Raw genomic sequence first — 18,036 nt, 5'->3', positions numbered from 1 at the left:
GACAAAGGAGGCAAGGATATACAATGGAAAAAAGACAACCTCTTTAACAAGAGGTGCTGGGAAAACTGGTCAACCACTTGTAAAAGAATGAAACTAGAACACTTTCTAACACCATACACAAAAATAAACTCAAAATGGATTAAAGATCTAAATGTAAGACCAGAAACTATAAAACTCCTAGAGGAGAACATAGGCAAAACACTCTCCGACATAAATCACAGCAGGATCCTCTATGACCCACCTCCCAGAATATTGGAAATAAAAGCAAAAATAAACAAATGGGACCTAATGAAACTTAAAAGCTTTTGCACAAAAAAGGAAACTATAAGTAAGGTGAAAAGACAGCCCTCAGATTGGGAGAAAATAATAGCAAATGAAGAAAACAGACAAAGGATTAATCTCAAAAATATACAAGCAACTCCTGAAGCTCAATTCCAGAAAAATAAATGACCCAATCAAAAAATGGGCCAAAGAACTAAACAGACATTTCTCCAAAGAAGACATACAGATGGCTAACAAACACATGAAAAGATGCTCAACATCACTCATTATTAGAGAAATGCAAATCAAAACAACAATGAGGTACCATTACACGCCAGTCAGGATGGCTGCTATCCAAAAGTCTATAAGCAATAAATGCTGGAGAGGGTGTGGAGAAAAACACCCTCTTTACTGTGGTGGGAATGCAAACTAGTACAGCTATGGAGAAAACAGTGTGAGATTAAACTGAACTGCCATATGACCCAGCAATCCCACTCCTGGGCATACACACTGAGGAAACCAGATCTGAAAGAGACACGTGCACCCCAATGTTCATCGCAGCACTGTTTATAATAGCCAGGACATGGAAGCAACCTAGATGCCCATCAGCAGATGAATGGATAAGGAAGCTGTGGTACATATACACCATGGAATATTACTCAGCCGTCAAAAAGAATTCATTTGAATCAGTCCTAATGAGATGGATGAAACTGGAGCCCATTATACAGAGTGAAGTAAGCCAGAAAGATAAAGAACATTACAGCATACTAACACATATATATGGAATTTAGAAAGATGGTAACGATAACCCTATATGCAAAACAGAAAAAGAGACACAGAAATACAGAACAGACTTTTGAACTCTGTGGGAGAAGGTGAGGGTGGGATGTTTCAAAAAGAACAGCATGTATACTATCTATGGTGAAACAGATCACCAGCCCAGGTGGGATGCATGAGACAAGTGCTTGGGCCTGGTGCACTGGGAAGACCCAGAGGAATCGGGTGGAGAGGGAGGTGGGAGGGGGGATCGGGATGGGGAATACGTGTAAATCTATGGCTGATTCATATCAATGTATGACAAAACCCACTGAAATGTTGTGAAGTAATTAGCCTCCAACTAATTTAAAAAAAAAAAGATATAACTAGATGCAAATTATTATATATAAAAAAGATAAAAAAAAAAACAAAAAATACTTCTCACTATAAAAGATGAGGATTAAGCTTATTTTTTACTTCCCTGGTGGCTCAGACAGTAAAGCGACTGCCTACAATGCAGGAGACCTGGGTTCAATCCCTGGGTCAGGAAGATCTCCTGGAGAAGGAAATGGCAACCCACTCCAGTATTCTTGCCTGGAAAATCCCATGGATGGAGGAGCCTGGTGGGCTACAAGTCCAAGGGGTCACAAAAAGTCAGACATGACTAAGAGACTTCACTTTCAAGCTTATTTTAAACCGTGTCTGTTGAACATACCTATTTCTTGTCCTTCCATATACTAAACAGCTTTATGCTATAATTTTAGCAATTTTGAAGTTTCATATTTGCATTATTATGAATAAATGTCATTCACACCTGAATCACATTAGATAATTACTTACAAAATTGTGTTCCCCAATATTTATATACATTGTGTTTTTATTTGTAGTTTTCTGTGTATTTATCATTAGTTCAACCCCAAACTGTCCTGTTACTGTGTAAATTTCCTCTCAGCATGTTAAAACACACTTGGTAGTCTATTCATTTAATCTTCTTATAGAAATCACTTCTGAGACTTTTCAGTAATCTCTAGCCAAAGACCAGTAGGAACACATCTATGGTTGAATGAGTTGAGTTTACTACTCATTGCAGCAAGAGAAAATACACACCAGGCGGAATAGTAGGGTCTCAGCATATAGCCTATGAGAAAGGACATATAGGTTTGGGGCTGGTGTTATATGTTTTGGGGGATGTTTTAAGAAAACAGGACTTTGCCTTAGATTTGAATATTGTCAGAAAGTGAGGGTAATCCTATGAATGAGTATCTTATTAAAAAAATAAATAAATAAATAAATTTTATGGCAGAAAGAGAAAAGACTAGATTGAGGCTAAAGCTATAATAAGCAAGGAAGACCAGGAGACGGGAATACATGATATTTTGTGGCTTGGACAATGTTCTTGTTTGTATCTGTGACCAAAGACAAATACAAAGTGGTCTTGTTTTTGTCTATGATCATAGAATGGTCTTGTCTGATGGTGATTTTCTGTGAAATTGTGTTCAACAGAACACCAGCTGTGAGGGCCAGGTCAACTGCCAGATATCAGAAGCTGCTTTTCCCTTCTCAGCTTTCTGATCTGTTGCAAATTGGGTCTAACTTCTCTACATGTACACTCCCCAGCTTGGGAGCCTTACTCACCATCTTGGTGACTCCCTTTATCTCTCTCCTATGTTAGATCCTGTATTCCATGAGTCTCTTCTATTTCTCTTTGACTTACTCTCTTTTTGTGGGAAGGGAATATCATTCACCTTTCCCTGAGAAAAGGTGGATGGAAACTAATCTTTTAAGACCAGTGTGTCAGAAAATGCATTGTCAGAACACCTTGCATATCGAGAAATATTTTATCCTCACTTTAGCTCAACAGATAATTAATAATTTTACTGGACATGATATTTTAATTGGAAATTATTTTTCCTCATAATGAAGGTATAGATCAATTGTCTTTTATTGCACTACTAAGACACTTGGTGCCATTCTCACGCTTGATTCTTTGTTTGAAACCAGTTTTTCTTTTTTTCCATGCTGGAAACTTGTAGGATTTTTTACTGCCTCCCAAAATTTAAAATTTCACAATGAAGTTCCCACTTGTGAGGCTTCTATTTTTAGCCATCGTACTGGACACAGAGTGGGTTCTTTGCATAAAGAGACTTATGTTTTTCATCTCTGAAACACCATCTTAAATAATTTCTCCAAGTTTGTCCACTTTTATTTTACTATTCTCTCTCTGGGACTTCTATTATCCAGATGTTAGACCTTCTCAAAGAATCCTTTTAATTTTCTTCTCTTTTTTTTCTCATATTTTCCACTGTTTTGTTTTTCTGACTTGCTACAAGGGAAATTTCTTCCACTTTTTCTTCCATTCTGTTATATTTTAAATTTCCATAAGCTATTTTTCTCCTAATGCTTATTTTTTATTGTACCCTTATGCATACTTCATATCTTTTTTTAATCTCACCAAAGATATTAATAATAGCTTTTTATTTTTTTCTTCTCTCTGAAAATTACATTTTTCTGTTTTTGTGTGTGTGTGTTTTGTGTTCTTGTTTATTTTTTCTCTTTCTTACTAGAAATTTTTCTCATCTATCTGGTAATCCTTAGCTATCAAGTTATATTTAAGAGAGTACAATAAAGCTAACTGCATGCTGTTTCTGATGATGAGGTTTGCCACTATAGACTTATCTCACTTGACACAAATATATAAGGGATTTCTCCTGACCAAAGAAGAAATTGTGGTAGCATGCTCACAAGTTGTTCATATTTTAGTAAAGAAATGCTATTTATATTGGACTACTTCTAGCTATTAAGTCCATAAAATAACACTCATATAGCATAGAACAGAAATGAAAATAAAAGTCCTTTTCTGTCACTGACTTCAAGAAAAGTCTATGCTTTTGTTCTAGTTCAGTTTCAGGGGGAGACTAACATCCTCTTTGAACTTATGACTTATAATTAGCCCAGCCATGGTCCTACGCTGACTGGCAGTACTTGAAAATAGGAGTGGGTCAAGCCAGTCACTCCCAGTCTGAACATTTCAGACTTGCAAGCATTCCAAAACCAAAAAAGATAAAAGATAAGCATGAAGGGATCAGGCTATTCTTCAAAATTTGTTTCCCCCTAGGGACAACTGTTTGATTCTCTTAGGCCTTTGACTGTAGAGACTCTCCCAGAATTCCACAGACCTCATGAAAATTTGAAATATTTTAGAAAAACAACAGCCTTAAAGAAACTGAAGTTCACTGATACAAAGTAACTGGGATATTTACAACAGAATATGCCTAATTTCTTAATTTTATGAAAGTAAATGTTTGTTCATGTATTAAAAATGTCAGGAAAAACAGACACCAAAGTATTAATGCTGCCTCCTGATGAGTAGCATCTGAATGTGGAAGTGGGGAGCAAAGATGTTTAATTTCTCACTTACTTTTTTCATTTTTTGTTTCAATAAATGCACAGTTTTAAAAAATATATCAAATGCTACTCTATAAAAATCAAATAAATAACTAAAATGAATAAGCTTACAAAACATACTATATATACAGCTTAGGGGCTTGAAAATAATGGTCAATTACTTTACCTCGGTACTAGAACTTAATATTAGAACTTTGATACTTGATCAGTTTTTCTCTTCTCCATTAGTGGAAACTTCAGCCTAATTCCAGCCTAGTCCCCAGATTACCTTAGAAAGATTTCCTTTGGAAAAGATGTATCAATCAGGTTTTCAATTTGGCTTCAAGAAGTAGTAGAAACTCAATTACAGTGGCTTAAGTAAATAGGGGTTGCTTCATTCAAATAATAAAAAAAATCCAAAGATAGGCACACACCAAGCAGTTTCACATAATGAAAAGTACAGAGCCTCTGAGCTTTCTTGTCTTGTCATCTTTAACATGGATGTTTTTTCTCCAAGGTTACAAAATGGCCATTAAGCCTTTGGGCATAAGATCATACAGAAGCGAGGAAGAGCAGAGAGCAAAATGCACATGGCAGCTGACTTGGCTGACACTGTCTTCCTAAAACAGTCACTTTTCCAGGAGCCCCTCCAGATTTCCACTTACATTTTATTGGCCCACCCTGGCTCTTATCATCACCCCCCAACTTTGAAGGAGTTTGAAGATTTTTGGATATACAGCAGCTCTGAACAAAACTGGGGTTCTGTTAGTAAGGTCAAAGTGGAGGATAGATATTGGCTAGGCAGCCAGGAAGCTCTGCTACCAATGGTTCACCTTGTTACCTCTCTCACAAACAAAGCACACTTAATTCCCTCCTGAAACTAGAGGGCTGGGTTTGTGGAGAATTGAGAAAATGTTAAAAGGCAGTTATGCAGAGTTCAAAAATGAGTATCATTCACTGTAGTGTTGTTTGTAATTTAAAACATTGGAAAAAACTTAAAATGCCTGAGACCTGAATCCAGGAAAATTTGTCAGGAGCCTTTAGCTGACAGAGGAGTTGATGAGTTTGCTCTCATCGTATCTTCTGTAGAAACTGTACAAGCTTCTCTAGTCCCTGTCAGTGTTCGTGTACAGATTTGCCGACACTTGGGAGCAACATTTGGAGCAGCCTGCTCCTGGGCATCAGTGGCAGAGAAATAGTCAGGGACCAAGATACTTGCTGGACTCCAATCTGTCCAGGAAGAATTAACTCTACTTTCCAGAAGGAAAAATCAAAGTCTTCCTTGCTGGCTTCTCAACTCTTCCTTGAAACCTTCCTTGATTATTCAAGTCTATGTGAAGCTCTCCACTTCCTGACCTGCTGTAGGAATTATCTGCTCATCCAAATCACAAATTCTATATATTATTACATGGATTTCACAATACCATGTCTCATTGTCCTAAGTCCAGTATGTGCTTCTCAGCAGCTGGCTCTCTGTAGTAGGAGAGGCCGTGGAAAGCAGGATGTCATTGGGCCTCTGTGGGCAAAAGAGATGCTACTGAAGATGCACAGGTTCGTAGGTGTGGAGCATCCAAAGACACATTTCAGCTACTTTAAAAGATCAGTGTGAACTTCAGAAGGATCCTGTTTAGTGACCTTTAAATCACTAAAAGAGTATGATCTTCTCTTCTTGGGACAAATTTTAGCCAATATTCAACTTTGGTGCCTAGAAGTGTATGCTGTCACAGTAGGAAATAAACCACATCAGACTGGAGTCATGAGCTTTTGATGTGAAGACCCAACTCTAAATCTTCTCTGAGTCAAGTATGCAGTCAGCACCCCGATGTAACCCTTCTTGTATCCTTGGATGGTACTCCTTCCCCTTCAGCTGCCACATGTCCTCTTTTTCTCTGCTCTCTTCTCCATCATAAAGAATCTGATAAGTTCATTGCTAATAAGGGAACAACATCTCATAATAAGACGTTCTCTCTTCAAAGTACTTTGACAGAGGACAAAAGCACAAGCTAATACAATAGAAATGTAATGGTGGAATCTCAAGGATCAACAAAAAAGAGAGTTTTCTTTTGTATAACAACTTTCCAGGTACTCAAACTACTACAGAGTAGACAACTATTCTTTTCTTAATAATTCCCATTTTTCCTTATAGTATTTCATAAATGAATTCAGGTAAGTATTGATATAAAAAATATCATTTGAATACATGTTTCCAAAGTGCTGAGTCATTAAAGAGGTAGTAAAATACAGTGTTAAGACCATGGGCTCTGAGTCTGACTGCTGGGTTCACACATATACCACCATGGCGAGGTGCTTAAATGTCTTTGTTCCTCATTGCCATCTGTACAACTGGAGATAATATTATTTATCTAATGGGGTGATTATGAGAATTAAATAAGACTATACACATAAGCTGGAGAAGGCAATGGCACCCCACTCCAGTATTCTTGCTGGAAAATCCCATGGATGGAGGAGCCTTGGTAGGCTGCAGTCCATGGGGTCGTGAAGAGTCGAACACGACTGAGCGACTTCACTTTCACTTTTCACTTTCATGCATTGGAGAAGGAAATGGAACCCACTCCAGTGTTCTTGCCTGGAGAATCCCAGGCACGGCGAAGCCTGGTGGGCTGCCGTCTATGGGGTCGCACAGAGTTGGGCACGACTGAAGCGACTTAGCAGCAGCAGCAGCAGCATACACATAAGCACTTAGAACTTTGTTTAACACACACTCACGCTCTATAAATGTTAGCAACTATTAATGGTAAGGTTTTTATTTCCAAATGAATAAGAAGTAGAATATTTGCAGCTGGTGAATTACAAATCTCTTGCAAATCTTCATATTTCAATTTACCATGACTTTACAAAGAATATTCAGCATGATAAGCAGTTTCCTGTAAGAGTGAGAATCATAATTTGCCCACCATTTTCAAAAGGTTCATGATGGGGCTGACTACAGGACACTGAAAATTTCTTTCTTGTATAATACCTGTTTTAAATTCTGATTTCCAGATTGAAGCTATTCCTAAAGATGATTCTACATTATCTGAGAGAAGGCGAGAACTCCACAAGGAAGTTGAAGTAGCTAAGAGGAATTTAACCCAGCAGGTTAATATCAACTTTCACTTAAATTTCTAAGAATGACTAATGCAAAGCTGTGTTTTTAACTGTGTTCCATGAAACCTCGTTAGTAGAAAAGTCAAAGAGAGTATGATCTTACCCAATATGAGTCTGTTTCTTTATCTCAAAGTCCACTCAAACCCACATTAAAATTTTGGAGGAGGAAAAAAATATGTTTGAGCTAGCAAAAAAAAATTATACAAATTCATGAGAGTTTAAAGTAAAAAGCCTACTGATTCAAAATAAATAATAAATGCATTATTTCACCAATATCCAATTTCAAATTTTGTTTATTCAAAACCACTGTCAACGTAAAACATGCTTTTATTTCTCTTCAAAAATTTACTTGAAAATACAATCTGAATAAGAAAAAGTTCTATGCTATCATGTTTGCACTTTCTTTTTATAAGATAAATACTTGGTACTAAGGCAGCAGAGTTACTTTTTGTGTTTTAATAAAATAAACTCTACATAGAAGATTTTAAAACTAGTCTGAGATACTGGCCTTAGTTCAGTTCAGTTCAGTCGCTCAGTCGTGTCCGACTCTTTGCAACCCCATGAACCACAGCACGCCAGGCCTCCCTGTCCATCACCAACTCCTGGAGTTTACTCAAACTCATGCCCATTGAGTCGGTGATGCCATCCAACCATCATCCTCTGTCATCCCCTACTCCTCCTGCCCTCAATCTTTCCCAGCATCAGGGTCTTTTCAAATGAGTCAGGTCTTCACATCAGGAGGCCAAAGTATTGGAGTTTCAGCTTCAACATCAGTCCTACCAATGAGCACCCAGGTGATCTCCTTTAGGATGGACTGGTTGGATCTCCTTGCAGTCCAAGGGCCTTAGTGTGTTCCTTCAAATAAATACTTTATAATATTTGTGTTTTTCCAAAAGAAAATCCTATCAGAAGCTGAGTCTAAGTTAGTAGAACAGCAACTTGCTGAGGAGAACAAGCTTTTAAAGGAGCAAGAAAACATTCAAGAACTGGTATTCAACCTTGTCCGTATGACTCAAATCAAAATTGATGAGAAGGAGCAAAAATCCAAGGATTTCCTGAAAGCTCAGGTAACTGCATTTTTGTAACCATTCATTAATTACCACAACAGTCCAGGGTAGCCTCATGTTAATACAATGTTCATTAGAAAACTATGACTTTAAGTCCCTTTCAAGTTCAGTGACTACACAGCTTCCCTAAACAAAACTCAACCATGCATTGAAAAACAGTCTCAGGATTCAGCTGGCAACAGTCAACCATCTAAGAGGGGAAAAGAATTAGCTCAATGACAATGAGCAGAGGATTTGAACAGATGACAATTTCAGTAAGAATAAGGTGGGTACCTCCAGGTGAAACGGCTGACAGGCCCAAAGGCACAGGTGTCTGTGATTCACCATCATCCCACAGTCCATCATGATTTACCCAGAACAACTCAGGAGCCACAGCATCAAACCACTCTCCTTCCCAAGTTCATCGAGTCAGCATCATTTAAAATAATGTGAGGACAGTTACCTTTAGTAACTCTTTCACCCTATGCCTTTCCTGGGCTCCTGACCAAGTACCAGAGCTGACCCAGTGCAACATCCCCAAACAAAATCAACAATGAAACAACAGCAAAACAATCTTTCTATCACAGCTAAAATCCTAACATTATAATCATTGATTCCACATAAGGATTGTATCCAGAGACCTTCTTTTAAAAATTATTATGGAGTTTCCCTGGTGGTCCAGTGGTAAAGAATCCACCTGCCAATGCAGGAGACATAGGTTCCATCCCTGGTCCAGGAAGATCCCATGTGCCCCAGAGCAACTAACCCCGCGTGCTGCAACCACTGAGGACTACACACTTAGAGCTGGTGTTCCACAACGAGAGAAGCCTCCGCACCACAAAAAACAGCAGCTCCCACTCGCTGCAACTAGAGAAAGCCCACACACAGCAACAAAGACCCACCACCCCAAAAACTAAAAATAAAAAGTATATAACTCTTCTTAAAAATGATATGACATGTTACCCAAGTAGAATACCTAAATTTACCATGTGACCCAGATGCTGGCTGTTTCTGAGTGCAGCTTTGTTTAATTCTGAGCAAGCATTCACACAGGGTAGCGTTTCTTTCTTATTTTTTGGAAAGAATGCACAAAAGAGCGTTATTGAGCCATGAGGGTAAATACAGATGAGAGAAAACTAAGGTAAAGATCTGCATCACACAACCCATAGCCAACTATTCAAACTGCCCTTTAACTGTTTATTGCCACATCCCCACCACCCCAGAATATCTGAGAGAGAGAAACTAAAAAGTTTAGCATGGTTGGGGCATGGGAAGATGGGGAAAGTGTGTCAAATAGTGAGACCCGAGAGGAGAGGTCAGGCGGTGAAGGTCACTTAATCCCCGTTGAACAGTTTGGATCCAGTTTGTCCCAGAAGCTCAGGCAAAGCCCAGTAGGGTTCAGGGAGTTTCCGTAAAAAAAAAGAAAGACAGTGGCCAGGGAGGAACCGGGAAAAGGAGGCAGCCTGAGGGAACAGCGTGGCAGAGGGGAGGAGGAAGAGGAACGAAATACGGAGCAGGATGCTTGTTACAAGAAGCATGGATCTGTTTCATGAACTAGACAATTTTTAAATTAACCTCAAAACCTGATACATGTGTTACCCATGTGTGACTAATCTATGTCTGCCAAATCTCATGACTAAATTGGCTAATTTAGCTCTCTAACTGCTCTCAAAGGAGATCAATTCTTTCTCCTGAAATATGGAAATCAATAAAGGAAAAATATTGTTTCCCGGAAGTATTCTGAGCACTGGGGATTAATCTGTTAAACAGTGGTAATACACTATACTTTCCATAAGGATCAGTCAATCTTATCATTTATTTTCACCTCTCATCTACATCCCTAAGATAAAAGATGAAGGGACAAAGAAAGTCAACGTTGCTATCACCTCCAAGTGGGAGTGGATGACTACATTTTACATCTCTTTAATTCTTCATAGACACAGTTACTTAGATGCCTAGTTTCTTTTATGGGAATTGCTCTCACAGTCCTTAGGCCAGCAGAAACTGGTTTCTACCAGCAAAATTCTGTACTTCTTTGAATACATTTCTCACCCTAGATGAGAGACACGACATCTTTAGATTTGAAGACGTACTAGTTCTTTTAGCACTTGGTATATCTTGAGGACTTTGGAAACAATAACTGCTGTCTTTTAAAATATTTGTGTGGAATCTCTTTCTTACCTCCTTATGGGGCTGGTCTCAGCATAGCACTTCATTCTGTAGGAAAAAACACTCACCGTACAAAATAACGGAAAGGTGCTTTAAAATCATGGTTTCAGGGACTTCCCTGGTGGTCCAGTGGTTAAGAATCCACCTTCCAATGCAGGGTTGGTCTGAGCTCTGGTTTGCAGGTTTGAGCTCTGGTTCAGGAAGATTCCACATGTGGGAGGGGGTGGGAGGGACCTAAGCCGGTGCACCACGGAGCCTGCTCCCTAGAGCGCTTGCGCCCCAAGTACCGAGCCTGCGCCTGCTGGAGCCCCGGCCGGGCAGCTAGAGACAGACCTTCGTGCTGCAACAGAGATCCTGACTGCCGCCACTAAGAGCCACCGCAGCCAAAAATAAATAAAAAAACAAAAATAAAATTATGACTTCAGTCTCTCACCAGAAATCATGAGGCTTCAACTCACAACAGTTCTATGACAACCTAGAGGGGTGGTATGGGTGGGAGCTGAGGTGGGAGGGATGTTCAGGAGAGGGGGGACATGTGTACACCTGTGGCTGGTTCATGTTGATGTATGGCAGAAACTAACACAATATTGTAAAGCAATTATCCTCTAGTTAAAGGAAAACAAAAAACAAAGCCTGATTCCAAACCCACTCCCTTAACTATCGTTCACAAATTTCTCACTCACCCAACCCAATCCTGCTTTCCATAATCATTCTTTGGCTCTTGAAAAGTTCCCTGAATTTTCCTCAGACCAACCTGGGGAGACCCCTTTCCCCCCCTCCTCTCTGGATCTTTCTGCCCTTTAGTGAACCCTTTGTCCCAGTCAATGCAATTCAGTTCAGCTGGCCAGGTAATTTTCAGTCCCTGCCCTCGCCTCTTCCCTGTGATCTGCACAACCCAGCTGATGAAGATAGAATGGTCTTTAGTGGATACTTATGAGATGGGGTGAGGCTGGGAATATCCACATGCTGTTGGTGGTGGACTTTTTAAAAATTTCACAATTAACTTTTATATTTCAGCAAAAATATACCAACATTGTTAGGGAGATCAAAGCAAAGGATCTTGAAATCCGGATACACAGGAAGAAAAAACGTGAAATTCATCGGAGGTAAAAATTACTCAAGGACTTATCTAGTTAGTTTAGAGAGGGAAACAAATATTTATTTCACAAGTTTCAAAAATTCTTGTGTTTTCACAGACTCAGAGAGTTTGCTAAACTGTATGACACTATTCGAAATGAAAGAAACAAATTTATTAACTTACTTCACAAAGCTCACCAGAAAGTCAATGAAATAAAAGAAAGGCATAAAATGTCATTAAATGAACTGGAGATTTTAAGAAATAGTGCAGTTACTCAAGAAAGGTAAGTCTTACAGTAACTACTATCTTCTGAGTCACTGAATGATAAAATACCCTGGGGATGATAAAGTAGAAAACAAGTCTTCTACAAAGCTAGAAAAGCCCTTGCTCACATAGCTTGCTTTAGAGCTGACAAGCTAATGAGCATTTGAATGTGATTCCTTACGCTTCTTCTTGGGAGCTGTATTTTTTTTAAGTGAGGGGAAAACTAAATCTGTAACTATTCTCATTTTATTTTCATCTATTCATCTAGAAATAAAAGCACAAATTTGACAGTCTGCATTTAAAGTTAGAAGACAATCAAATGTTAATTAACCAACCTAGCATCTAATGTGCTTGTGGGATGCAGTATAGCAGAGCTGTTAAGAGAGGTGACTTTTCTAGACTCAAATCCCAGTCCTGCCACTTACTAGTTGTGTGACCTGGGGCAAGTAATCCTAGCTCTCTGGGCCCACTTTTTTTAATCCATAGAAATAGCCCTTTACATAGGACTTTTTGTTATTAAGTGAATTAATCCAATGGTTGTTTTTAAACTTTATTATTTACCATGTGACAAGATCTGGTGGACTCTCCCACCTGTATTTAGTCCCTGATTCATAGAATCTATGCAACCTGGACTTTTTCTGGTGGCCACTATTGCCCGGTTTTCTTTTCTAAAGATATTACAAAATAGGCTCTTGTTTTGGGGGTAGTGGAAGGGAGATGGGAGTAGAGCTGGGAGGGGACTGGTATGAAAAGACAAAGCTATCATCCTAATCCGGTTCTCATCCTACATGAAAGCAAATGTCATTTCCAGAGGCCATGCATTCATTTGGCATTGATTCTGATGCCATATTAAGTCAAGCACTACGTTAGGTCCAGTGGACATTGTCAGATATAACCACCTTCACTCTCAAGACAGCAGAGTCCCCTGGGGGCAACAGAGCAGTAAATGAATCACTGTAGTCTCTTGCTTTGATAAAGGGGAGCAGCAGATTCTTGGGGCACAAAGGAAAGATGTCCTAATCCAGATTAGAGGAAGTTGGATACTTGGAAAATTACAGAAATTCCAAAGAGTATGACATGATGAATATCATCATTACTATTACTATTGTCATTTCAAGGAACATACTAAGGCAAGAGCTACTTTGACAGTTTATTTCTCTGAAGTCTTCATTGTTTTTAAAGAAACTAAAGGAAGTTATAATCATACCCATTTTCCCATTATTTTTAAAGAAAGCTACAAAATTCTATGCTGAAGCATGCCAACAACATTACCATCAGAGAAAGCATGCAAAACGATGTGTGCAAAATTGTAGCAAAGCTTCAAGAAATGAAAGAGAAGAAAGAAGCCCAGCTAAATAACATCGACAGACTTGCCAACATGATCACAATGATTGAAGAGGAGATGGTACAGCTTCGAAAGAAATACGAAAGAGCTGTTCAGCGTCGAAATGAAAGGTGAAAACCAGGAACCTGATGTGAGAGTAAAGAACCCAGAGATCTGATTTAGAAATGTTGCCCATTTTTCTATGTAGACTTGACAGGACATTTGACACTTAGATGTCATTAGCCTCTGCAAGGCAGGGAGGGGGGCTGCATGCTCTCCTTGAAAATAAGACACTTTGTCCTCATAAGAGAGACAGGCAAGAGTAGGGTTTGGGAAGCTGCTCGCTTAAAGATCACAGTCCTTTCTCAGGCTACCATTTAGGATACTATCAAATTATTTCAGAATAAGTGATATAAATAACAAGTCTTTGGATCTTATATTCACTTTGGGGACAGATTTATTAAATGATTCATCCAGTACATTTTCTCAGCAAGTAAGTATCACCTTCAAGAGGTGTTACTCTTGAAGCATTACTTCTCCCAGCTATAATATTAATCGATTACTACTTAACAGTTTTCCCAAGCTTCTTGTGCTCTAAGAAATCTGACATTTGAGACTATAGAACCCTGTAGTAATTATGTCAGGCATTGTTTTTTTTTTTTTCATCAAACCTTGATGTGTGCTATTCTGTGTAAGGCTGTGTTCTGTGTAAGTGCTGGGCCCTGAAAGTAAAAAAGGTGATAAAGCATCGCACCTGGCTTCTGATGTCAAGAGATTAAAGAAGCTCAGGAGATGACCCAGTGAACAGTAAGTGAGACAAAAAACAGAGCTAAGATTAACCAAATATAACCCTGTGCACACATGTCTTGAGGGAGGTGAGAGAAAGAAAGGAAAAGCAATCAAAGATTGCTTTGGGATAATAGATGCCGACAGTATCAGGGGAGAACTTCAGGGTCCTAACGAACACAACTTTTTCAAAGGGCTGGCAGGTGTTCTCTCTGGGAAAAGAAAGTCCTCTTATGTGGCTCCTGGCACAAATCGAAGCATGTAGGCAGTGTGCTCCCAGACCCTGGTCAGTTCTGTGAGGCTGGAATTAGAAAATTCTTACTTTGTTTTTTCCCCATAGTCTCCTCAAGAAGGGTCTTTCCCCTGGCATGATTTCAAAAGACAGGATTTTGCTTATGGGGAAATGTGCATCAGAAATATTTAACTGTGAAAGAGCCTAATGGGTCTGGCAAATTAGAGAGAGCAGAATAGCTGCAAGAAACACATTCCCTGGCTGCCTGCCTGGGTACTTCTGGCCAGATCTCGGCTGGCGAGTCTGGCCCATGAAAAGGGTCTACAGAAAATCAGACTCTGGGATCACATTGTTCGTGTGTGCGAAGTGACATTCTTTCCCACACCGGGAAAACCTTTGGGACGTGCAGATATACTACGGCCAGCCAACAACATAGTTGGCTCAGAGTCCAGATGCCAAACAACCCTCTCTGTCTAATGCCCAGAAAAATTCAAAATTCAAAATGTAGAGTTTAACTAGAAAGCCAACAGTGAGTATCTTCTGGAATTATGCAATGTTGATGTGTTATTTTGCACCCAGATCCAGAGGGTACCACAATGACTAGTAAAACAGTGGCCTCAACATCCTCTCAGCCTTTGCCTTTTAATTTGACTGTAGTGGTGTTCAGCTGATAGAGCGGGAAGAGGAAGTGTGCATTTTTTATGAAAAAATAAATATCCAAGAGAAGATGAAGCTTAATGGAGAAATTGAACTACATGTCCTGGAGGAGAAGATCCGATTCCTGAAACTGAAGATTGCTGAGAAGCAAAGGCAGATTCACGTGACCCGGAAATCACTGCCAGTCAAGAGTGCCTTGGATGCTGACTTAGCCGTGCTCCAGATTCAGGTGGGACATGTATTCATGACACAATTCCTGGGACCATTTGCCTTTTTTTTTTTTCCTCCTTTGTTTGTATGTCATATAAGTTCTTTCTTGTAAATCAAGTCATGCTACTCCTGGTACCTAGGAGAACTCATGAGTTACATGTCTTCTTTACAAATGCCCTTGAATGCTGCTCCAGGGTACAATCTGTGCTTCAGACATCTGAACTATAGACTGTCTTTCAATCCCTGGTGAAACACTTTCTGCCTTTCCTGGAACTTAGACCCTCACAAATCTCAACTCTAGCTCAGCTTCTTCAGAGCTCAAAACTTGAGTCATCCAGGCTTTTGCTGTGTGTGCTCAGTCATGTTAGACTGTAGCTGACACCATGGACAGTAGCCCACCAGACTCCAATGTCCACGGGATTTCCCAGGCAAGAATACTGGAGTGGGTTGCCATTTCCTTCTCCAGGGGATCTTCCTGACCCAGGGATTGAACCCCACATCTTCTGCATTGGCAGGTGGATATTTTACCACCGTACCACCTGGGAGGATGATAGGCTTCCACCACCACCCACATAGTTATGTTTTTGAAGCCTGCTGGAAGATCCTGCAGACCATCTAGCTCTCTTACTTTTGATACTCTTATTCTCTAGAGCCAAGATTTTTGTTTCTTATACATTGATAATCATCTATAGACTCCTTGTTAACACCTGTAATTTCCCTGTAATTTAGTAACGTGGCCTTTGATGTGGTTTTTTAAAAGTAGAATAAAGTCATAGCATTTAAACACAAAATAGCCAATAAATAAAACCATTAATATAAAGCTATTTTCTTCTTATGTAATAATTATACTTTTTTTCTTAGTGAAAATAGAAGAAAAAAAAACTGAAACAATTGAGGCTAAATTTTTTCCATTGATTCAATGTAGCAGGAACACATTTTAACCTATGTTTCTAAAAAGTCACCTTTGCTTTCAGATTTTTTGATTATAAAATTAGGACAAGTTCCACTTACAAAGTTTTGTAAAACATGTTAAAAAGTTAAAGCAAAAATTACATCCCTAAGATATAATTACTATTAAACTTACGAAAAATTTAGATGAGATCCTCCTGGTCTTTTTCTAGGTATACAGGCAAATGATTTTCATTAGCTCATGCCATAGACACAGTTTTGGGTCATTTTTTTTTTCAATCATGTCACGGAAATTTATAGGACTTTATGAAATTGGTTGATGCATTTACTATTTCATGGCATTTGAATGTGTAATATGCTATATAGACAAAAGGATCTTTCATTTTGCACAAATATGCTAAGGTTTGGATTCCAGTGTTTCTTTAGCTATATGTTCTCCCATTCACTTCTTCAATAAGTGTAGCCCTGAGTCAGACAGATTGGCTGGAACAGCCCCCAGGCCTCCCCCAGGTCTCCCCCAAACTAACTCCTGCTTCCAATCAGTGGTTCATTTGGGGGATCCCCTCCTCAGATCGCAAACACAGCGTCTGATCCACTTTTGTGTCACACTCCTCTTTCCACCCGCACTGACACAAGGCCATTCCTGTGAGGTCTGTGTCTGTAAACTGACTTTACTGAAGAATTGGGACACCAGTGTGAGAGGATACGTTAAAGAAATGCAAAGAAATTCAAATTAAGTATCAGACAAGTAGAGTTCTTAGGACCACCCCACCACTGGGAACAGTCACCCAGGTGTATTGACCCATGCAGCACCCCAGCCTAGCTCCATTTCACAGGCTTGTCTTTCCATCCTTCATCCACCATCTCCCTTCCACAGCCTCACCATTCCAGATTGCCCCCCAGGGGCAATCTTAGTTAGTTCTAAGCTAAAGAACAGTTGAAGAGAAAGTTTCCCTTTAGTCTTCAGACTGCATCTAATTATGTAATTGTATACTCAGCACTAATCACTTGGGCCCTTTGAAGGATATGATGTGAAGTTTTGAACTTCAGGCAAGCCCCTGCCATGTAGTGCCAGATCCCTGTCATACCCTGTTGTTTGTTATGGTGACAGTGTTTTGTGGTCTTTTTTCCTCCCCCCAATCTTCCTCTTTTTTGTATCATTTTCAGAATTCTCTTAAGGTTTGAATTTTTTGGTTCCTTGAAACAGTTTTTAATTGCCCAACAGTCTAATCCAAGGATTATCATGAGTCACATTTTCCTGCAATATTTTATTTATAATGATAGCCTCTTTTTAGGGTCCTCAGAAGTCATGTGAACTATTTTAGGACATAAGAACACCATTTTATATAGAAAAAGAAAACAGTTTTTCTTCAAGCCCATGGGAAAATAAGATCAGTCAAGGTACCACTCTGATAAGCAAGTACCATATATTTTTTCCTATTTAATTCCCTAATTAACCATGGAGACATTAAATATTATTAATAACAATTACAACAAATGCTTAATTACACATAAAAGGATACTTTAACTCCATATTAAGGGCAATTAGGAAGTGTGGAGAGAGAAAAAAATATTCATGTCACCATTTGAAATTCTTTTTTGCTGGGAGGACAAGAATAAATTTAAAATTTTAAATTCTACCTAGATCACTCTTGGACATGTCAAGTACTCTAAATGTATTATCCCTTTTAATGGGTCAATCCCATGAATTTGGGATTTATTTTCCCATTTGACAGTTGAGGAGACTAAGGTTTAGAGAAGATAAATGATTTGCTTGAGATTATACAGATTTTCAGTAGAAAAGCTAAAAGTGATGACTCTTGGTTTTCGCTGTGTTAAACATCTCTCCCTA

General features: G+C 39.1%; 1 protein-coding gene across 1 annotated transcript in view; it reads left to right on the top strand.

The window, feature by feature from the left end:
• CCDC146 (coiled-coil domain containing 146) overlaps window positions 1-18,036 on the top strand; it is a 60,471-nt gene that overhangs the window by 35,949 nt on the left and 6,486 nt on the right. Inside the window, exons 9-14 of the mRNA XM_043462954.1 lie at window positions 7,405-7,500; window positions 8,406-8,576; window positions 11,742-11,830; window positions 11,921-12,085; window positions 13,297-13,521; window positions 15,066-15,294. Coding sequence (XP_043318889.1) covers window positions 7,405-7,500; window positions 8,406-8,576; window positions 11,742-11,830; window positions 11,921-12,085; window positions 13,297-13,521; window positions 15,066-15,294 — 975 coding nt within the window. The remainder of the gene's footprint in view (window positions 1-7,404; window positions 7,501-8,405; window positions 8,577-11,741; window positions 11,831-11,920; window positions 12,086-13,296; window positions 13,522-15,065; window positions 15,295-18,036) is intronic.

Source organism: Cervus canadensis, chromosome 3 (assembly GCF_019320065.1).
Source record: "Cervus canadensis isolate Bull #8, Minnesota chromosome 3, ASM1932006v1, whole genome shotgun sequence".
Lineage (NCBI taxonomy): Eukaryota > Metazoa > Chordata > Mammalia > Artiodactyla > Cervidae > Cervus > Cervus canadensis.
The sequence above is the reverse complement of the archived record's forward strand: the minus strand, read 5'-3'. Positions and strand labels throughout refer to the sequence as shown.